Below are 20,717 nucleotides of genomic sequence, written 5' to 3' on the forward strand. Positions count from 1 at the left end.
AGTGGCTTCAAGCCCAAAGAACTGAGGCCAGGGCCTGGGCTCAGGAGTGCATACCCTGAGCAGTGTGCACCCTGCCCTGTGTTCTTGTGGAAACGTCATGGCATATTGTGTTTGTGTTCTGGCAAAGCTTGCCTGGAGATCAGAGGGCAGAGCTAGCCACTAGTTAACCATAGAAGTCAGGCACACACCTTTAATCCTAGCACTTGGGAGGTGGGACAGGAAGTGATTGGGTGGGGTGTAGGCAGGATCTCAGCCCTTTTGGACTGAGAAACAAGAGAGGAAAGAAGCAACTGGCGGCTGCTCCGGGTTCTCTGCTCTTCCAGGTCTTTACCCCAATATTTGACTCCTGGTTTTTATTGATTAAGATTAATTAGATTACTGCTCATGCACACAGGTATATTTTCAGGCCCCTCAGCAGCCTGAGAGCTGCCTCACCAGGCTGACAGTGTAGAGAGCCCCTGAGCAGAGGTCCTGAGAGGGGAGAGAAGGGCTGTAATGACCGCTGGCCTCTCTGGCTCCCTTTGCCAGGCCTCGGGCCTCTTAATGTCAATCTTGCAAATATTCCTCCAAAGAAGGAGGAACAAACCCAGTTCCCTGGAATCTAAATTAGCTAAAAACCTACCATGTGAGTGTTGTTGTGTGAGCACATGCACACATGTGTATGGTGCATGCATGATTCATTCCTGAGGAGCCACCTTGGTTTCTTGTTACATTTATTTTTCCTTATGTGTATTTGTGTATGCTTGGGCAAGAGTATGCCACATGCTATTGAGGATGTCAGAAGAGGATATCTTCTGTTACATACAGGCCATGTGAGCTGCCAGTGTGGTGCAAGGAACAGAAAGAAGTGAGGTCCCTGGAAGAGCAGCATGTGTCTCAACTATTGAGCTATCACATCACTTCCGCTCCTCCAGCCTGGTGTTTGAGACAGGGTCTCTCATTAGGACCCAGGACTTGCACGATAGGCTATGGTAGCTGCCTGGTGAACTCCAGGAACCCTCCTGTCTCTGCCTCCTCAGCTCTGGGATTAAAAATATGTACCACTATGCGCAATAAAAAAAAAAACCCTACTTTTTGAAAGCAAGCTGATCTCTGAGTTGGAGGCTAGCCTGGTCTACAGAGCGAGTTCCAGGACAGCCAGAGCTCCTGAAGCTGCATCCTGGAACTCCCTTTCTTCAGTCCTGAAGATCAAATCCAGCCCTACAAGAAAATGCTCTACCACTGTGCTACACCCTCAGGATGTGTCCATTTTCAGAGGCTACATAATGGAAACAGATCAGAGTTCTCGGTCATCAGGAAACGTAGGTATTCACATTACAATCTGTAACAGTAGCAAAATTACAGTTATGGAGCAGCAACCATAATAAGTTTATGGTTGGGGTCACCACAGCACGTGTTAAAGGGTCACAGCATTATGAGGTTGAGAACCACCGTGTTAGATGAGTGTAGAAAACCCTAGCGTTTTGGTTATCTCCAGGGGTTCTAACATCAATCAAAGCCACAGCCTCCTCGTGACTTATTTCTCTGTGTTCTATTCCTAGAGTATTCTAAAGCAAGGGTAGACATCTTTAAGGCTGGTGACAGAGAAAAAACGGTACCCGGTCACATGCGAGCCCGCGGCACCACAGTGGGGTTATATCCTGTTTCTGCTACTTTGACAGGTGGGACGGCATTCAAGGCAGGTGCTTCAGCTCATACGTGTAGTCCCAGCCCAGGAATCCAACACAGCAAGCAAGACCCCCATCTCAGGAAAATAAAAAAGTATCCCACTGTTTCAGCTTGCTCTTGGTCTTAGTTGGGGTAAGTTCTACCACTGTGATGATACACAATAACCAAAAGCAGCTTGGGGAGGAAAGGGTTTATTTGGGCCACACTTCACACTGTACCTAGTTCATCACTGACGAAGTCAGGGACGGAACTCAAGCAGGGCAGGAACCTGGAGGCGGGAGCGAATGGAGAGGCCCTGGAGGGTGCCGCACACTGCCTTGATCAGCCTGCTTTCTCTCTCTCTCTCTCTCTCTCTCTCTCTCTCTCTCTCTCTCTCTCTCTCTCTCTCTCTCTCTCTCTTTCCCTTTTGGTTTTTGGAAACAGGGTTTCTCTTTGTAGCCCTGGCTGTCCTGGAACTTGCTCTGGCCTCGAACCCAGAGATCAGCTTGCTTTCTTACAGGACCCAGAACCACTAGCCCAGGGGTGGCCCCACCCACAATGGGCTGGGCCCTTTCCGGTCAATCACTAATTAAGAAAATGCCCCACAGCAGGATCTAATGGAGGCAATGCCTTCTTAGCCGGTCCCTCCTTTCAGTTAATCCTAGCTGTGTCAAGTAGACATAAAACTAGCCAGTCCACGCTTCCTGTTTGCTAAGCGGCGTGTGGATTTTGTCATACAGTCTCAGAATGTGTGGCATTTACGGCGTACTCATTCATATTCATTGACCATTTTTTTCTAGCTTTCTCTTTTCTTAAAATTAATTTTTTATGAGTTATTTATTGAGGCTGAGAAAGAGCCTTTTCATTTGGCATGGGGTTTTGGTTGCTGGGCCTGAGACCACGGAACCTGTGAGGCCGTCCAAGCAGGCATAAGAGGATGTCTTTCGCTGAGAAGACGCAAGGTTGTCTATTGGGGCGATGATTGCTGTCTGTGCCAGTCTTTCCAGCACACCTCATTATGGACAGAGGACAGTTCCTTGTGACCCTCATGACTCAGGGAAGCGTGTGGAAGGGCAGGGAACTGTGAGCAGGTGTGTGGTCTGTGCAGCCTGGCGGCTGTGAATCGCACCTCACCGTTCACGTGCCATCGAAGTGGAAAATGCACCTCCCCCGTTTCCCTCCTTCCTTTGCAGTATGTGAGCTTAGGTGTGGAAGTGCCTGCGTACATGCGTGTGCATGCTAGGGCCAGGAGGAGGACAGCCACAGGAGGGCTTCAGGTGTCCTCTTCTGTCGTTCATCTCGCTGCCCTGAAATCGCTGTGGCTCCTGCTAGGCTGGCCGGCCAGCAAGGCTTGGGGGATCCATCCGTTCCTCGTGCTGGGATCACAGGCATGTGCAGCCACCTTCAGCTTTTTATGTGGGGACTGAGGATTCAAACTCAGGTCCTCACGCTTGAAGAGAAGCATTCTGATCCGCTGCCATCTCCCGGGAGCAAAAACTGCACTCATTGAGCTGGATGTGGCGGCACATGCCTTTAATCCCAGAAAGCAGAGGCAGGTAGATCTCTGTGAGTTTGAGGCCAGCCTGGTCTCCATGGTGAGTTCCAGTCAGTCAGGGGGACACAGAGATACCATTATTTTGTTGTTGTTGCTGTTTGTTTTTAAGATGAGCTTCTAATCCTCATAATCACCCCTTCCATGTTCAGCAGCTGCTTTTGGCTAGCGGACACTGTATTGCCCAGTGCATGTGTCGTGCAATCCCTTTTCTGCCGGGTGGACGGGGCAGTGCAGTCCCAGCCTTTGCACAAGGGCCTCAACAAAAGTGGCTGAGCAGAGCCCCCTGCTGGCTGGTGACAGATAAACAGCAAGGTAGAAAGAGCTTTGAAGTGGATAAAATGTGTGTGTGTGCAATCACACACGAAGCATAGTATAAAGTGGACCTGTTCCAATTCAATCACAACAGTAAGTTTTGACCCTTTCCAGTGCTAGGGTTTGACCCCAGGTCTTTGCACGTCTGCCGAGTGCTCTGCCTGCCGCCGAGCACTTACCAACTACTGTCGGTTTAAAAAGCATCCCTCAGTGTACACTGCCTGAATGAATGATGCTTCATTACAACAATTTTGTCCAAGTGTACCGTGCATCCCAACCACATCCACCGAGCATCACCATTTCCGGTCTTGCTCCTATTCCACCAGTTCTAGATATTCTCAAAGCTGTCTTACTTCTAGAGTTTCCTTGTAAATATTCTCGTAGTGTCTTTCCCTCAGCTGTGCTTTCTTGCTTATTCCTAAGGTTTTTGGGGTCTAGGGCTAAGGGATATTTTAGAGGTGGGGAGCCAGGCTCTGTTTGCAATATGAGACATGATGGAGGACAGGAAGGAGCCATTCTCTTGAGGGAATCTTTTCATTTCTCTTGAGAGCGAGTCTGACCTTGTAGGCCACAGCAGTCCTCCTGCCTTGGCCTCCTGAGTGTTGGGGATTACAGTGTGTGCCACCCAGCTCAGCCCCTTTCCCTCTGGGTGGCACACTCCCAACGGGTGAGCATGCATGCACTGGGCAGGAGCAATAGGATAACAAACAAGGCAAACTGCGCCTTTCTTAAAGCATAAAGGCTGTCCTGCTATGCCTTCCTTTCTTGCTTTTTGTGGGTGAAATGGCCTTTATATTTCTTTTTGCATGTGTGTGGTTGTTTGTGAAAGTTGCTGGAGTAGTTTGGAAACTACTGTTAGTGAAACTTCTGTGTGCACTGGAGTTGGGCTTTGGTTTTTCACTTCTCCCCCACCCCCCACCAGCTCTAGTGCGCAGTCTCCCATGGCGCTACACCCTGGCCCTAGGCTCAGAAGTTTCCCATAGGTCTTTTACACAGGTCATCTCTATTTTGTCTGGGATTTTGCACTGGAGATGCTATTGTGAATGAGGGCTTCTTCGCTAATTTTCCGTCTGTGTTGTTCCCCTATAACACAGAACTTTAAATGTTATTTCGTAAGTGTTACTAAGCTTTTCTGACCAAGGCCTTCCCTTGTCTGAGCCCAGAGTCTAACCAGGGAGCTAGGAGGATCGGGCAGACATGGTTCCACCATGGCTGGCAGGAGTCAGAACACTTCCACAAGATACTGAGGCTCCAGTGTATCTTGGAAAACCAGGTGCATAGGAGTCACCAAATGACTGATTGCTACAAACTCAAAGGTCTTCATGTTTTGGTGACAATTTTAAAAAAAGATTTATTTTTATGTACATGGGTGTTTTGCCTGCGTAAGTGCACCATATACATGTAGTACCCAGGAAGGTCAGGAGAGGGCATCAGATCCCCGGAACCGGAGTTACAGCCGGCTGTAAGCCACCATGTGGGTGCCAGGAATCAAATCTGAGCCCTCTGCAAAAGCAGCCTGTGTTCTTAACCACTAAGCTCTCTCTCCAGCTCTTTTAGCTATGACTTTTGTCTCCCACAAAACCCGTGTGTATGGGTAGTGGTGCTGGAGTTTGGAGGAGGCCGAGATCCCCCTACACTCCCTTCTGCCTTTGTTCCTCAGACGAACAAGCCAGTAAGGCTAATTCTATCTCAACTCTGGGTCAGACTGAAGTGTCTAGAATCAAGGATCTGGAAAGGGGCCTGTATCTGTGACCTTGGGTCAAGGTGTATCTTTAAGTATCTTTCTTGTGGGAAGTGAGGTTGAGCTCTGTCCTTAACTGAGAAACTGGAGGACAGTGGGAACCCAGGAAGCCAGCCCCGTGGCTGTTTCCTGTTGGGACCAGTTCCTTTACTGCCTAGATAGGTTCCTCCCAGGCACTAAAGACAGAGGAACCTTTCTCATCATTAGTCCCTGTGCACACACACTTCCTGTTTATTTCCAAGTCCCAAATTCTCAGTTACTAATTCTGTTTGCCACTGTCCCTCTCAACCCCCACCCATATCTAAGGGCACATGCCCATCAGTTATCCCCACTGAATCGCAAGTCCCTAGTGGGTGAGGCCACATTTCTTGCAATGCCGGGTTCAGGGTTGGGCCCAATTATTGAAGGTGTGTCTTTGAACAGAGGAATCCAGGCAGTAGAGGTTACAGATGCTGACATTTTTCCCCCTTGAAAGGATTTATGCTTAGCTACACTCTGACTTGTGAGCAGAAAGGACCTAGGTTAAGACTCCAGTGTGACCTCCCTATCTTACCTGGTGGAAGTGGCCCTTGGGTGGTGGTGGTGGGGTTCTGAAGGCCATAACCTTGGAACCTAATTCACTACCTGGGCAGCTCCTAGCACCTGCACGTGGTAAAGGACCTAGAAAATTTCCAGGATGCTTCTGGATAGAATACAAACTGACCAAGACTTGGTTCTTTTTAGGTAAAATGTATGATGTTGCTTTAGAGCTTAAATAGATACACGTGTATATGTGAAATACACAGACCCCCTCCCCCAAGAAAAGGGGACTTTTAGAAAGTTTTTGTTTTGAGGCAAGGTCTTATAACGTAGCTCTGGCCAACTTGAACCTGTGACTGAGGACTTGGACTACCTGTCCAGAAGGAGCCTTTTCTTTTGTGGTACTGAGCATCAACTCAGGACCTTGTCTGTGCTAGGCAAGCACTCTTACCACTGAGCTGAATCCCCAGCCTGCTAGTGTCAGCCACTGAGCGGGGCACCTTCGGGGGCGGTATCACTGCGCTTTCGAGGGTGCCTTTTGTCAGGTTTTTGTTGTTAATCTTTTACACGTGTGCCTAATGACCATGTACTGAGCACTCCTGAGTACACACGTGCACTCGTAACTGAGCAGACTTAAAAACGGGCCAAACACCGTATGAGGGTAGGGCGGCTCCTGCACCCACCTCCAGGGTTCCTTCCATCTCAGGGCCACAGCTTTGGAAAGGCCTGCCTGTGTAGGTAAGGAATGGACGTCTTGGCTCCACTCATTCCAGCTCCGTGGTCACTAAGTCACCTCCCCACAAGCAGACAGCACATCTGGATCATTTGCTCAGTGAGAAGGAACTCTTCTGAGGACAGTTTCTCCCAGGGCCAGGAGGCTTCCTTCTCCTTTAGGAGTAAGTAGGGCAGCAGCCCCTGATGGGAGGTGGTTTGCACTGCTCACTCAAGCAGATACAACTGATACCAGGGAGTCCTGGTGTTGATGACAGGCTACTCCTCAGAAAGTAAGCCTGCCTATCCCAGAGTGAGAGTCACCTCTGTGTTTGACAGGCCCCCATTTATTCCACCCAAACGATTTTACTTCCAGAGAAAGACCGTTCCCTTAAGGCGAGGCAAACCACAACACACCTGAAAGGGCTGAAATGGCCCAAAGTTTTAAAAGACCCGGAGGAAGTAAGAAAACAGTCCGATGCATATGGAGATAGTAAAAACGCCTCACAGTTTAAAGCAGATTGAATTTACATTTTACTTAAAAAAAAGGGGGGTGGGAGGACATACACAGGAGGGGAGGAGATGGGGACAATGATCTGAAACAGATTTCTATGGATTTCCCCAGAGTGACGGAGTCTGTGTCGGGCAGAATTTCTCCTGCTGGTTACAATATCAACCAGGCTGGAGGCAGGGAACTGCCCAATGGGAAGGAACGTTATCATATACAAGGTCAGTTTACAACACACAGCATTTTCTTTAAATGATGTAACGCAGTCGCAGGAAGAAGTTAGCAATACGAACACCAGAATAATCAAATTTTTGTTTGTTATCCATGTACAGCAACTAACTGCTTTACAAAAAAGCAAAATAATACAATATATCATCACATGTATTTACAATGTAGTAAATAGACTTTTCTGTCAAATTTTACACAAACTATTTACAGGTGAATATACTGCATTAAAAAAATCGTGTGGCTGACACTAAGTGGATTTTTGTATAAGTCCATTGCATAATATTGAGTAAGACATGCTTCAATATGCTTGGGGGTATATGTAGGGAAAGAAAGAAAGAAAGAAAGAAAGAAAGAAAGAAAGAAAGAAAGGAAGGAAGGAAGGAAGGAAGAAAGAGAAAGAAAGAGAGAAAGAAAACAAAACAAAACCCAAACCCCCCAGACAAAACTCCAATTTCCCACAGGAACTTGCAACCCTAACACCGGAGGAAAGGGCTGCTGGCTCCCGTCCCCCACTAGTATGTTCATCCCGGAGGTGGGGGGCCAACTGTACTGTGGTGTCCTTGCTCCCCAGCTCAGCAATGCATAGGCAAGAGTAACTAGTCAGCAGAGTGCTATGTTCCCACAGTGCAGGGCAGGGAAGCCCGGGACAGGAGCACTGGCCAACAGACGGGTCATCACAACATAAACATGGCAGTTCCTGTTCTTTTAAGTCAGGGAAACACAAATTGAGAACAAATCGCAGAACTCCCACTGAATGATGTAAAATGGGCATCACTCAGAACTCCAGCTGCTCTTGGGATTGGGAGAAGTGGGACTGACAGGCACCTCCTCCAGGGGGAGTGGGCAGCTGGTGACAAGTCTAAGTGGGCAGCTTAGGCTCCTTAGCTTCAGCTGCTTAGAAAGTTACTTTCCTTAAAAGATGGAAGTTCTGCCAGGCGATGGTGGCGCACACCTTTGATCCCAGCACTTGGGAGGCAGAGGCAGGCGGATCTCTGTGAGTTCAAGGCCAGCCTGGTTTACAGTGTTCTGGGACAGCCAGGGCTACACAGAGAAACCCTGTCTTGAAAATACACACATAGAAAAAAAAAAGCTGGAAGTTCTGTACACTAGTTACAACTGAACTCTTCAGGAGTTGCTTGAATGAATTGGTCAGACGTATTTTCGAATTTGGAGGTGGCTCCATTTGGTCTTTCCAAGGGGAGCTCAAATGCTCAAATGGGGGATGTTTAACAACTGTAGTACCGTGGGGAACCCCTTACAGAAAGCGCGCTACATTTACGAGTTTCCCTGTTTTGATGGGAGAGGCCAAGGAGTGGGAATGGCCACCATCAAATGCACCAGTCTCCTAAGAGGAAAAATGAGCAACCAAGGTTACGGAAAAGCCTCACCCTGCCCACGGCTGCTTGCAGGAACCAGAGCTGTGGTGGTGTGCCCCAGCAGCCTAGACTCTCGGCCATTACAGCCTTGCTTGTCTCTGACATGCTACTCTGATGGACTCCTCACAACAGCTGAAAACTAAAGCTTAGTTCTCTGCATCTGTTTTCAGTACTTTCCAATGAGTCTGTGTTAAAATCACTACTAATACTAAGGGTTTTTCCTTTTATTTTGGCAAATGGTTCTTACTTTTCCCAGGACTGTAAACAAATTAAAAAAAATTAAATTCTTGTTATTTCTGAATATCAAAAGCAATTTTATTTACATTAACATATTACAATGTTACTGTATGGATAAATGTGAAATATGTTATATTATTAAAGTCAGAACACTTAAATGTACCATTATTTACTGACTTAGCTGTGGAGTTTAATTTACTGAAATCCACTAGTGAGCTATCACTACAGCCCCCTCCCCCCTGGGTTTCTTTTTGTTCCTCCCAAAGCCATTATATCTTAATATATGAAGGGAACCTGGGAGTAGAGGGATAATAACTTTAAAAAATAAATATAGTCAATCTTAAATGAGAGCATCCACATACTACTGCGCTCACTCAAGTCAACTGTTTTGCATACTGCAGGTACCATGAAGCAGCTGGATGCGCATCTCCTGGGAGGGCCTGTGGCATGCTCACCCATGCCCCTCTGCACAGCAGCAATGCTAGAGGCCCCTTACTGGCACACCACGCAGCTGACCAGACTTCACAGTGATTAAATGTAACCCTATCAGATAGAATCCAAATGTTCTGCTAGAGATTCCTGATTTTACTTGGAGGAGAGGAGGAAGATGAAAAGATTTAAAAAATACATCTTAGCAAAGAAATTTATGATAATATACAGCATATTTTGTTTCTTGGAAAATTATTTAACAAAATAAAAATATCACCTACCCTAAGTCACGTACCATTCCATTTTGCTTTGGAGCCAATGGAAACAGCTATGAAAATTAGCTTCTGGAAACAAGTTTCCACACTCTGTCTGCTAATTACCCTGCTCAGAATCACTTAGGAAAGAGGAGGAGAAAGCAAGTGCAAAAACAAGTGTAGTTACTATACTTAGTATAGTCTTGGCTTACAAAAAAATAACAAAACACCTTCATATGTAAAGATTAAAAGATAATCAACAGGAAAAAAGATTACCTAGTTTGGATGACCAAGTATGAATAAGGCCTCAGAACCGATAGCTTTAATTCAGCAATGTTAAGATGTATGTGGTCATGCTTATTTTCCTGTAATTATTGCTAATACTCAAATGTTAGTATTTCTTAAGAACCCATTACAAAATACTAGTTTATCCCCCTCCCCCAAGTACCTGGCTTGTGGCTTTATGGTGTAAATTCATTGAGGCTTGACCTCTATGGTTCCTTCAACTTCATAAGGTAAAAAAAAGTCCACAGCTAGAAGATTAAATACACTGGGGTTAAAATATTCTTTCTCCCCCAAACTTGGAAAGTGTGTAACTAAGACAAGCACTTCACTCTGTAAGACAAGGAAACAAAGAAGGCCAGCCTCCATGCACGGCCTGCAGCCGGCAGCAGTGGCACCGGGCTCATCCGCTCCCACAATCCACGCTCTCAGTTCAGGGTTACTGACCTCCTGCTTTCTCTGCAGTTGTCAGAACAGGTGCTCACACATGCCAAAGTAGAAGGAAAAACATTTAAGAAAAGCAGCATTAAATTTAGGCAATGCTTCCAAGAGTTGATCGTCTGGCAACGTGGCAGACTGGATGGGTTCATAAGACACGAAGTGCAGCAGTGCAGTGTGGGACAGGACCAAGTTAGGGAAGGGTCAATAGTGAGAAGCCCATATTAGGTTGGTTTAAAAAGTGAAAGAAAGAAAGCTTCACACGATCTTCTTAATGCTATTACGTTTGAAACTGCCAGCGCTTCTCTGCTTCTGCACTTGGCTTGCGGATCCATGGCGAGTTCGTCCACTGTTACAGTGGCCAGTGGTGGGGGAGAGTTCAACGTTCTCCTTGTCGATTCCTGGAGAGAAAGAGCAGCTGGTTACTCCTCTCATTACTTGTGTGTGCAATATAACCTGGTGAATGGTTCCAGAACACTCCATCACAGAGTAAACTGCTAGGATGTTCATGAAGGCCTCGTCATGCACAGGGCCTCACACTGTGCTAAGCTGGACTTGTTTTTTAAAAAATATTTATTTGTTTATTTTTTATGTATACAACATTCTGTCTGTGTGTATGCCTGCATGCCAGAAGAGGGCACCAGACCCTGTTACAGATGGTTGTGAGCCACCATGTGGTTGCTGGGAATTGAACTCGGGACCTTTGGAAGAGCAGGCAGTGCTCTTAACCACTGAGCTATCTCTCCAGCCCCGCTAAGCTGGATTTGTTATCATCGCAGTAAAATAGCATAAGAGAAAAAAGAAGTTGCAAGAACAGCTGAATGGAGGCCACCAGGGAAGCCTGGAGAGCACTCTTCCAGCCATACCAGAAGTGTCCAGCAGAGGGCAGCTTCCAGCCACACATCTGTAAAAGTCACAAACAGCCTCCATCTTTCTGTTTATCTGCCATTTCAGAAAAAGGTGGGTGCTTTTCACTTTATTGCCCTCAGTGCCTGTGCTGGAGGAATGAAAGCATTTTCTGAAAAGGTCCGCAAACACACGGCTATGCTCTGGGACCTTTGCTTCTTTTCAACCATGACGAGCCACCACACAATTCTTAACCTTAATCAAGCAGATGACATTTCTCTCTCTCAGGGTCCTATAATGAATTTATAAATAATGTAAATGATATTTCCAGAAAGGTAATTAGAACAAAAGGGGAGATTAAAAAAAAAAAAAAAGATCTCAGCCAGGCAGTGGTGGCACACGCCTTTAATTCCAGCACTCAGGAGGCAGAGGCAGAAGCAGAGGCAGGCGGATCTCTGTGAGTCCGAGGCCAGCCTCGTCTACAAGACAGGCTGGCCTACAAGGACAGGCTCCAAAGCTACAGAGAAACTCTTGTCTTGAAAAACAAAACAAAACAAAAAGATTTCATCATACTGGTAAAGCTTACAGGAAAGCAGTGCCTGAGGAGGTGTGGGCAGTAGTTAGCACGATCCTTCATATAGATATTGATCATTTATTGACCGATTTATTGACCACTTATTGACTGAGCAGAGTCTCTCTGTGCAGACCAGGCTGTCCTGGAACTCATAGAGGTCTGCCTGCCTCTGCCTTCAGAGTAGAGTACTGGACTTAAAGGCGTACACTACTATGCCTAGCCCTGGATATTGATTTTGAATGGATTTTCTTCTAAAAAGTTTATTTTATTGTAAACTTAGGATCTACTGATGGGAAACACTCCAGAGCTGGTACAAATGTTCAGCTACAGAAGGGAGACGAGCAAGAGGAGAGGTGATCCAAGTACAGAAAGGAAGGACAGGGAAGCACCTGTCCACATGGTACACTCTGACAGCATACTTGTTCCAGGAGTAGCTTTAACTTGCTTTTTTTGTGTGGACTGTTTGAATTTTAAAAGAATCATTACACTTGGGAATGGAAACATTTTCATTTGGGGGCAAGAAAGTATTATTTCAAGACAAGAGGTATTTATTATGTTAGAGGAAATAGAATAGGTCAATGTGGCAATCTGTGGGCTCATGAATTGAACCGAGGCTGGGATTACTGTTCTCTAGAAGCCACATCTTGCATTTGAAGTCGACCCTCCAATTCCAATACAGTTCCGCTCCCGTCTTCTGTTGTCTCTCCTGTTTCCTTTGATCCCACCAGAGCTAATCTCTGTCTCCTATATGGGTGTGCTCGCTCTTGCCTACAACCACACGTGTATAAGCAAGCATATTATCTCTTCGGTAGAGTGAAAACACCCAGAAAGGGACCAGTCACCATTCACTTTTTGTTTTCTTATAAAATCTGCCTAATAACTTGCAATAATTGTCAGCTAAATGTTTCCTTCCAGCTCAAAATGCGATAGCTAGCGCACAGCCCCGAAGCATGCAGTCCTTACTTGGCAATGCGGGATGACACCACATGCCTTATTAGAAAGAGAAATGTTTCTCAGCCAGCTTCTTCCCTGTGAAATGACCACAGGCTGTCAGTGTACCTGACATTAGTGTACCCATCCATTCCCTGATATCTACATGTGAGCTGTATGCTCAAGTCCAGCACTTTTTCAATGGAGGTTACTTCCTTAATAGGAAGCTGTTACATCTTATTTCCTAATGAGTAAGTGGGAAGGCAAAACAGTATGCCAGGCTTCCTAAGTCTAACTGTGACGGTCTTATTGTAAAGATCCAGGAGGAGGCTGCATAAACATTTTGGAGAGCACTGTATATATGTATAAAATTGTCAAAGAATAAATAAAAGGGAGATATTTAAAATAAGTTTGGGGAGAGTTATTTTTTTAAAAAGCAGTAAAATAAATTATATTTATACCAACATACAAATTACTGGGAAAGCAGAACTAGGGTAACAGAGTGAACCTAGTGCTCATATTAATTTTCTTCTGAACTTTTGGCAGCATTCTTTTCTACCTCTAAGGTGGAATTTGGGAACAGCTTCCTATGCTGCTGCGGGACAGCAGACTGCTCACATAAGACAGAATCTCTGTGCTGGCACAGGTCTTACTTCAGGCTGGCCTCTCGGAAGCTCTACATCTGCACTCTCCTATTCTAGGCAGTAATTCCCCTTCCCTTCATGGGTACAAAAGCAAAACTCCAAGTCACCACCCAAAGGAAACAAAGCTTAAGCTTCTGATGATCTTAGCAGGCAGCCAGTTACAAGGACGCAGGGCTCAGCATTAACAGCACTGTGCTGAGCTGGCTCCAGATGAAGAAAGACACTAACAGGCATTTGGGTCAACACTGTACTGAATGAGTTGGGATAAGATCTGCCCAATTATACTCCAGATGCTTGCCTGCCTCCCTACTACAGCCTGAGTTCCTTGAAGGCAGGTATCAGAACGTCTCTGTTTTGACACTATTCACCTAAAGCTACTTCTGTGGCAAATAACAAACACACACTACAACACTTCAGGGAAACACTGAGTCATCTGCCCAAAGGTACACCAAAGGTGAGACAATGACAACCCAACTCCAGCACTTGTGCAGCAGCCCACTGGGGTGTGCTGATATCTTGTTTGTGCTCTGACAAATGAAGCTTGCCTCTTGACTGGAGGGCGGAGCTAGCCACCAGTTAACCATGGAGGCCAGGCAGTGGTGGCACACACCTTTAATCCCAGCAATGGAAGGAGGAAATAGGAAATGGTATGGCTGGGCGGAGAGAGGAAGTGGCAAAGCAGGACAGAGACAGGAGCTTGGCCCCCTTTTGGCTGAGAAGTTGGCGAGGTGGCTGTGGTTTGCTTCTTTGTCTCTCTGATCTTTCAGCATTTTACTCTGGTATCTATGGGTTCCTACCTGCCTCCATCAGTTCCCTACATAGAATAGGGCAAACCTGTCAGAAAATTCTTTTCTCCACATGAGTGGGCAACCATGCTGAAAGACAAAGCTGATGTCTTCTTTGTGGTGCCAAGAGTGAGCCAAGGGCCTTCTGTATGCTGCCCAGTGCTCCACCAGGCTACGGTCTCAGCCCTAAAGCCCAGTCTTAACTGGAGCAGAACTCTTGCTGCCTCCATAGTAAGAATTAATTATTCAGATGAACTTTTTGGATGCTGAAAATGGAACCAAAAGAAGCTGCTTGTACTAGATTCTAAGCTACCTGCCGCCCCCTTGGCTTTTGCTTTCATTCTGGGGATTGAGTACAACACACTGTCTATTTTACAGCTGTGAGAAAAGCTGGGTAGCAATCTATGTGAAGAATTTTTCTGAATTGCACAGATAAAATAATTACTTTTTAAAAATAAATTAAGTGTTTCTGATACCTGGAATTAAAGAGATTAAATAGCTAGCAAATTAAGTTTTAGGAGACATGCACAGGACTCAAACCTAATGCTGCGATTTGTAAAACGACCAAAGCTAATGTAAGGAAACACAAAGCACCCTAAAGAGAAGCTAAGCATGATAGTTACATAAGCTACAGTGACTGCAGTCACGGAGCTATTCCAAGTATATATTTAGAAATATTTATGTTTTGAGCTGGATATACAAATTTAGAAGTGTAGGAGTTTTCAGAATGTATGGGCTTTCCCTAATGCTGGCATTTCTTTTTCATTTGCGGTCTCACCTCTCTAGGTAGCAATGGGAGATGCAGGCCATTTCAAAATCAGGCAGTGATGTGCTACATTTCTTTCTAGTCCTTCCTAGTACTAGTTCATTAATGACATTCATCTTTAAATCACGAGTGACAGAATATACAATCAGTCTTAGGATGGGGCTGGCTTTATTGGGGGTGGGCACACAATTATTTCTGTTAACCTGCTGTGTTAGTCTAAGGACAGGACAGCAAACTAAGGCAGGGAGAAGGGCAGTTTAACTAAAACAGGACACACTAGCCAGGTGGTCCTGCGCTGTCTCAGCAACACTGCATCTCCAGGACTGCTGCTGGGGAGCCTCATGCTGAGGGCCCTGCTTGAGTGTAGAAGCAATGTTTTGTACAAAGATGGGGAGGCGAGGGCTTGATGAGAGAGGAGCTACTTGAAAACTGCTGGCTTAGTGCACAGAGGAGCTGGGGGAAGTGAGGGAGGGAAGGAAGGAAGGAAGGATGTGCAGAGCTGGAAGCAGGGAGAAAGCTGCTGCACACTGGATACTGACTACCATCCCTGGTATTCACAAGGAAGCTGGCTTTATTTAAGGAATTCTAACCATTAATTTCCTAAGAACAATACTGATTCTCCCAAGCAAAGGTCCCTAACACAGCATGAGAAGTATCACAAAGCATCAGAAGAGTTATATTGTGCCATCCTTGCACTCAGAGAGCCCTGAGGCAGGCGACTCTGCTGCTGTGAATATGTGTCGGAGAGACGCACAAAGCTTCCCATAATATAGCCCAGACTGGCCTGGAACTCACTGTGGAGCTGAAGAGTGGCTGTCAGAAGACAACTCTTGGGGTCAGTTCACACTGTGGGAACCGAACTGCTGGCAGGCGCCTGTAGCAACTGAACCTTGTTTGTTTGCTTTTCAGGACATTATTTCTTTGTGTAGTGCTGTCTGCTCTGGCACTTACTTTGTAGACCAAGCTCTCCTGGAACTCACAGAGACTTTCCTGTCTCTGCTCCCTGCGTGCTGGGATTAAAAGTGTGTGTCACCACTGCCAAGTTCACACTGAGCCCTTTTACTGGCTCCAATTTTAGATATTTACTACATAGTACAGTATAAATCTTGTGTTTAAGGAAAACAAAAGACAGCTGTGTCTTAGAATCTGTTAAACACCATAGACTGGAAAGAAATATTTTTCACTTAAGACTCAACACTGACATCCACAGGCAAAAACTCTCAAGTCCTTGTAATCAGGGCATCTCTCATCTCTAAATGTATGGAAGTAAGGGCTAGAGACATGGCTCAGAGGTTAAGAGCACTGGCTGCTCTCTCAGAGGACCTGAGTTCAATTTCCAGCCCCCACATGGCAGCTCACAACCCTTTATAACTTCAGTTCCAGAGGATCTCATGCCTTCTTTTGGTCTCCTCAGAAAATGCATGCACCTGATGTGCACGCACGTGTGCGTACACACACACACACATTAAGATAAAATATTAATATACATTAAAAAAACTTGTAAAGGAAGACTCTAAATGTGTGAGCATGCATAATCCACACTTACACAATAAGTGTTCACAGCTATGTGTGTGGCACACACCTTCAGAGGCTGAAGCAAGAGGACTGCTACAAGATTCAGGCTAGCCAGAGAGCTAGAAAAGATGCCAGGGGGAAAAGGGTGTTCAAATGCTTCCTAAATAATGTAAAAATTGAAGACACTATAATAAGAGAATACAGCTGATTTTAAAACTGTGGAAATGAGTATATTAAACTACTTCTCAGGAAGTATTAAGTATATATAGTTCTGTTTAGCATTTTTTTTTTTAAATTTAAAAATAGGGTCCCACTCTGTAGTCCATTTTGGGCTCAAATTCAAAGAGGTTCTCTGAGTTCGAGGCCGGCCTGGTCTATAGGAGCTAGTTCCAGGATAGGCTCCAAAGCTACAGAGAAACCCTGTCTCGAAAAACAAAACAAAACAAAATTGTGCTTCCTGGCAGACCAGGATTGAGCCAACAACTTGACTCAGAATCTGTAATTTCCACCGGAACCGGAGAGGGACTGAACCAGCTGCGCCACCAGGAGCAGAAACCAGGAGCAAACCCAGTCCTGGGATATGGGCGGGCGGAACAGGACTGAGCCACCGACGAGATCCGGAGTCAACAATCTCCATTGGAACAGGTACAAGAGAGTAACCGCTGAATAAGTCCAACTCCAACCCAGGGACTTCTGCAGGAGGAAATCCAGACCAGGATTTACAGATACAGTAACCTAGGCCAAAGGTCATTTCATATTAGTCACAGGAAAAATCCATCAAGAGGAAATTTCAATACTGAACATCTATGCCCCAAATACAAGGGCACCCTCATATGTCAAAGAAACACTTCTAAAGCTTAAATCATACATTAAACCCCACACACTGGTCGGAGGGGAGTGGGAGACTTCAACACTCCCCTCTCACCTCTGGACACAGGTCAATCAGACAAAAAATAAGCAGAGAAATAAGAGAACTAACAGATGTTATGACTCAAATGGACTTAACAGATATCTATAGAATATTCCATCCAAACAGAAAAGAATATACCTTCTTCTCAGCACCTCATGGAACCTTCTCAAAAAACGACCACATACTCGGTAACAAAACAAACCTCAACAAATACAAAAAAACTGGACTAACCCAATGTACCTTATCAGCGCACCATGCTTTAAAACTAGAAGTCAACAGCAATACTAATTCCAGAAAACCCACAAACACATGGAAATTAAACAATGCTCACCTGAACCATCAATGGGTCAAGGAAGAAATAAAGGGGGAAAGTAAAAGACTTTCTAAAATTCAATGAAAATGACCACACAACATACCCAAATATACGGGACACAATGAAAGCAGTGTTAAGAGGAAAGTTCATAGCACTAAACGCGTACATAAAGAAGCTGGAAAAATCCCACACCAGTGAATTAACAGAACATTTGAAAACATTAGAACAACAACAAAAAAAGCAAACTCACCTAAGAGAACTAGACAGCAGGAGATAATCAATTTGAGAGCTGAAATCAACAAAATAGAAACAAAGAAAACAATACAAAGAATCAATGAGACAAAGACTTGGTTCTTTGAGAAAATCAACAAAATAGACAAACGTTTATCCAAACTAACCAACAGACAGAGAGAGAACATCCAAATTAACAAAACAAGAAATGAAAAGGGGGACAGAACAACAGACACAGGGGAAATACAGAAGATCATCAGGTCATATTTTGAAAACCTGTACTCCACAAAATTGGAAAACTTAAAGGAAATGGACAACTTTCTGGATAAATATCACTTACCAAAATTAAATCAAGACCAGATAAGCAAATTAAACAGACCTATAACTGCTGAAGAAATAGAAACAGTCATCAAAAGTCTCCCAACCAAAAAAAACCAAAAAAACCAAAAAAACAAAAACAAAACAAAACAAAACAAAACAAAAACCCAGGACCAGATGGTTTCAGCTCAGAATTCTACAAGACTTTCAAAGAAGAACTAATACCAATACTCCTCAAATTGTTCCACACAATAGAAACAGAAGGAACATTGCCAAACTCTTTTTATGAGGCTACAGGTACCCTGATACCTAAACCACAGAAACACATTACTAAGAAAGAGAATTACAGACCAATCTCACTCATGAACATTGATGCAAAAATACTAAATAAAATACTGGCAAATCGAATCCAAGAACACATCAGAACCATCATCCACCATGATCAAGTTGGCTTTATCCCACAGATGCAGGGATGGTTCAACATACGAAAATCTATCTACGTAATCCACCATATAAACAAGCTGAAAAATAAAAACCACATGATCATCTCTTTGATGCCGAAAATGCTTTTGACAAAATACAAAATCCCTTCATGATAAAGGTCTTGGAGAGAGCAGGGATACAAGGAACATACCTAAACATAATTAAGGCAATATACAGCAAGCCAACAGCCAACATCAAACTAAATGGAGAGAAACTCCCAGCGATTCCACTGAAATCAAGAACAAGACAAGGTTGTTCACTCTCTCCATATCTATTCAATATAGCTCTTGAGGTCCTAGCTAGAGCAATAAGACACCAAAGGGATATCAAGGGGATACAAATTAGAAAAGAAGTCAGAATCTCACTGTTTGCTGATGATATGATACTTTACATAAGTGATCCCAAAAATTCTACCAAGGAACTTCTACAACTCACACTTTCAGCAATGTAGCAGGATATAAGATTAACTCAAAAAAAAAAAAAAAATCGGTAGCCCTCCTGTACACAGATGGTAAAAGGGCCGGGGAAGAAATCAGAGAAATCAACACCTTTCACAATAGCCACAAATAGCATAAGATATCTTGGAGTAAATCTAACCAAACAAGTGGAAGACTTGTATGACAAGAACTTTAAATCTTTGAAGAAAAAAATTGAAGAAGACACCAGAAAGTGGAAAGAACTCCCATGCTCTTGGGAAGGCAGAATTAACATAGTAAAAATGGTGATCTTACCAAAAGTAATCTACAGATTCAATACAACGAGTAGCAAAATTCTTCAAAGACCTCAAAAAAAAAAAATGGTACCCAACTTCATATGGAAAAGCAAAATACCCAGGATACCCAAAACAATCCTGTACAATAAAAGAACTTCTGGAGGCATCACAATCCCTGACTTCAAACTCTACTACAGAGATACAGTACTGAAAACAGCTTGGTATTGGCATAAGAACAGACAGGAGGACCAATGGAACTGAATAAAAGACCCGGATATCAATCCACACATCTTCGAACACCTAATCTTTGATAAAGAATCAAAAAATATCAAATGGAAAAAAGAAAGCATATTTAACAAGTGGTGCTGGCATAACTGGATATCAATGTGTAGAAGAATGAAAATAGACCCGTATCTATCACCATGCACAAAACTCAAGTCCAAATGGATCAAAGACCTCAACATAAAGCCAGACACACTGAACCTCACAGAAGAGAAAGTGGGAAGTACATTTGAACGCATTGGCACAGGGAACCACTTCCTAAATAGAACCCCAGCAGCACAGACACTGAGAGAAACAATTAATAAATGGGACCTCCTGAAACCGAAAAGCTTCTGTAAAGCAAAGGACATGGTCAACAAGACAAAACGACAGCCTACAGAATGGGAAAAGATCTTCACTAACCCCACATCAGACAGAGGTCTGATCTCCAAAATATACAAAGAACTCAAGAAACTGGACACCAAAAGATCACATAATCCAATTTAAAAAAAATGGAGTACAGACCTAAACAGAGAACTCTCAACAGAGGAATCTAAAATGGCTAAAAGACACTTAAGGAAATGTTCAACATCCTTAGTCATCAGAGAAATGCAAATCAAAACAACTCTGAGATTCCATCTGACACCTGTAAGAATGGCCAAGATCAAAAACACTGATGACAACTTATGCTGGAGAGGTTGTGGGGAAAAGGGAACACTTCTGCATTGCTGGTGGGAATGCAAGCTGGTACAGCCCCTTTGGATGTCAGTGTGGTGATTTCTCAGAAAATTAGGATATAACCTTCCTCAAGTCCCAGTAATATCACTTTTGGGTAAATATCCAAAGGATGCTCAATCGTGCCACAAGGACATGTGCTCAACTATGTCCATAGCAGCTTTGTTTGTCATAGCCAGAACCTGGAAACAACCTAAATGCCCCTTGATCGAAGAATGGATAAAAAAAAAAAAAGTGGTACATTTACATAATAGAGTACTACACAGCAGAAAAAAATAACGACAGCTTGAATTTTGCAGGCACATGGATGGAACTAGAAAACATTATTTTGAGTGAGGTAACCCAGACCCAGAAAGACAATTATCATATGTACTCACTCATAGGAGGTTTTTAAACATAAAGCCAAGAAAGCCAGCCTACAAACCACAATCCCAGAGAACTTCGACAACAATGTGGA

At 44.3% G+C, this 20,717-nt stretch overlaps 1 protein-coding gene and 1 long non-coding RNA gene across 6 annotated transcripts in view; one reads left to right on the top strand and one right to left on the bottom strand.

Annotated features, from left to right (window-relative positions):
* The first annotated feature begins 268 nt into the window (after positions 1 to 268).
* On the top strand, positions 269 to 9,523 carry LOC119811269. Its single transcript, XR_005284961.1, has 4 exons — positions 269 to 323; positions 808 to 1,301; positions 1,662 to 1,800; positions 9,236 to 9,523. It is a non-coding gene; the product is annotated as an uncharacterized LOC119811269 (long non-coding RNA).
* Positions 7,002 to 20,717, bottom strand: part of Nf1 (neurofibromin 1) — a 246,953-nt gene continuing 233,237 nt past the window's right edge. For all 5 annotated transcript variants that reach the window (XM_038324993.2, XM_038324990.2, XM_038324991.2 and 2 more), the window contains one exon: positions 7,002 to 10,638. In XM_038324993.2, coding sequence (XP_038180921.1) covers positions 10,462 to 10,638 — 177 coding nt within the window. In that variant the 3' untranslated portion in view covers positions 7,002 to 10,461. The remainder of the gene's footprint in view (positions 10,639 to 20,717) is intronic.

This window comes from Arvicola amphibius, chromosome 4 (assembly GCF_903992535.2).
Source record: "Arvicola amphibius chromosome 4, mArvAmp1.2, whole genome shotgun sequence".
Lineage (NCBI taxonomy): Eukaryota > Metazoa > Chordata > Mammalia > Rodentia > Cricetidae > Arvicola > Arvicola amphibius.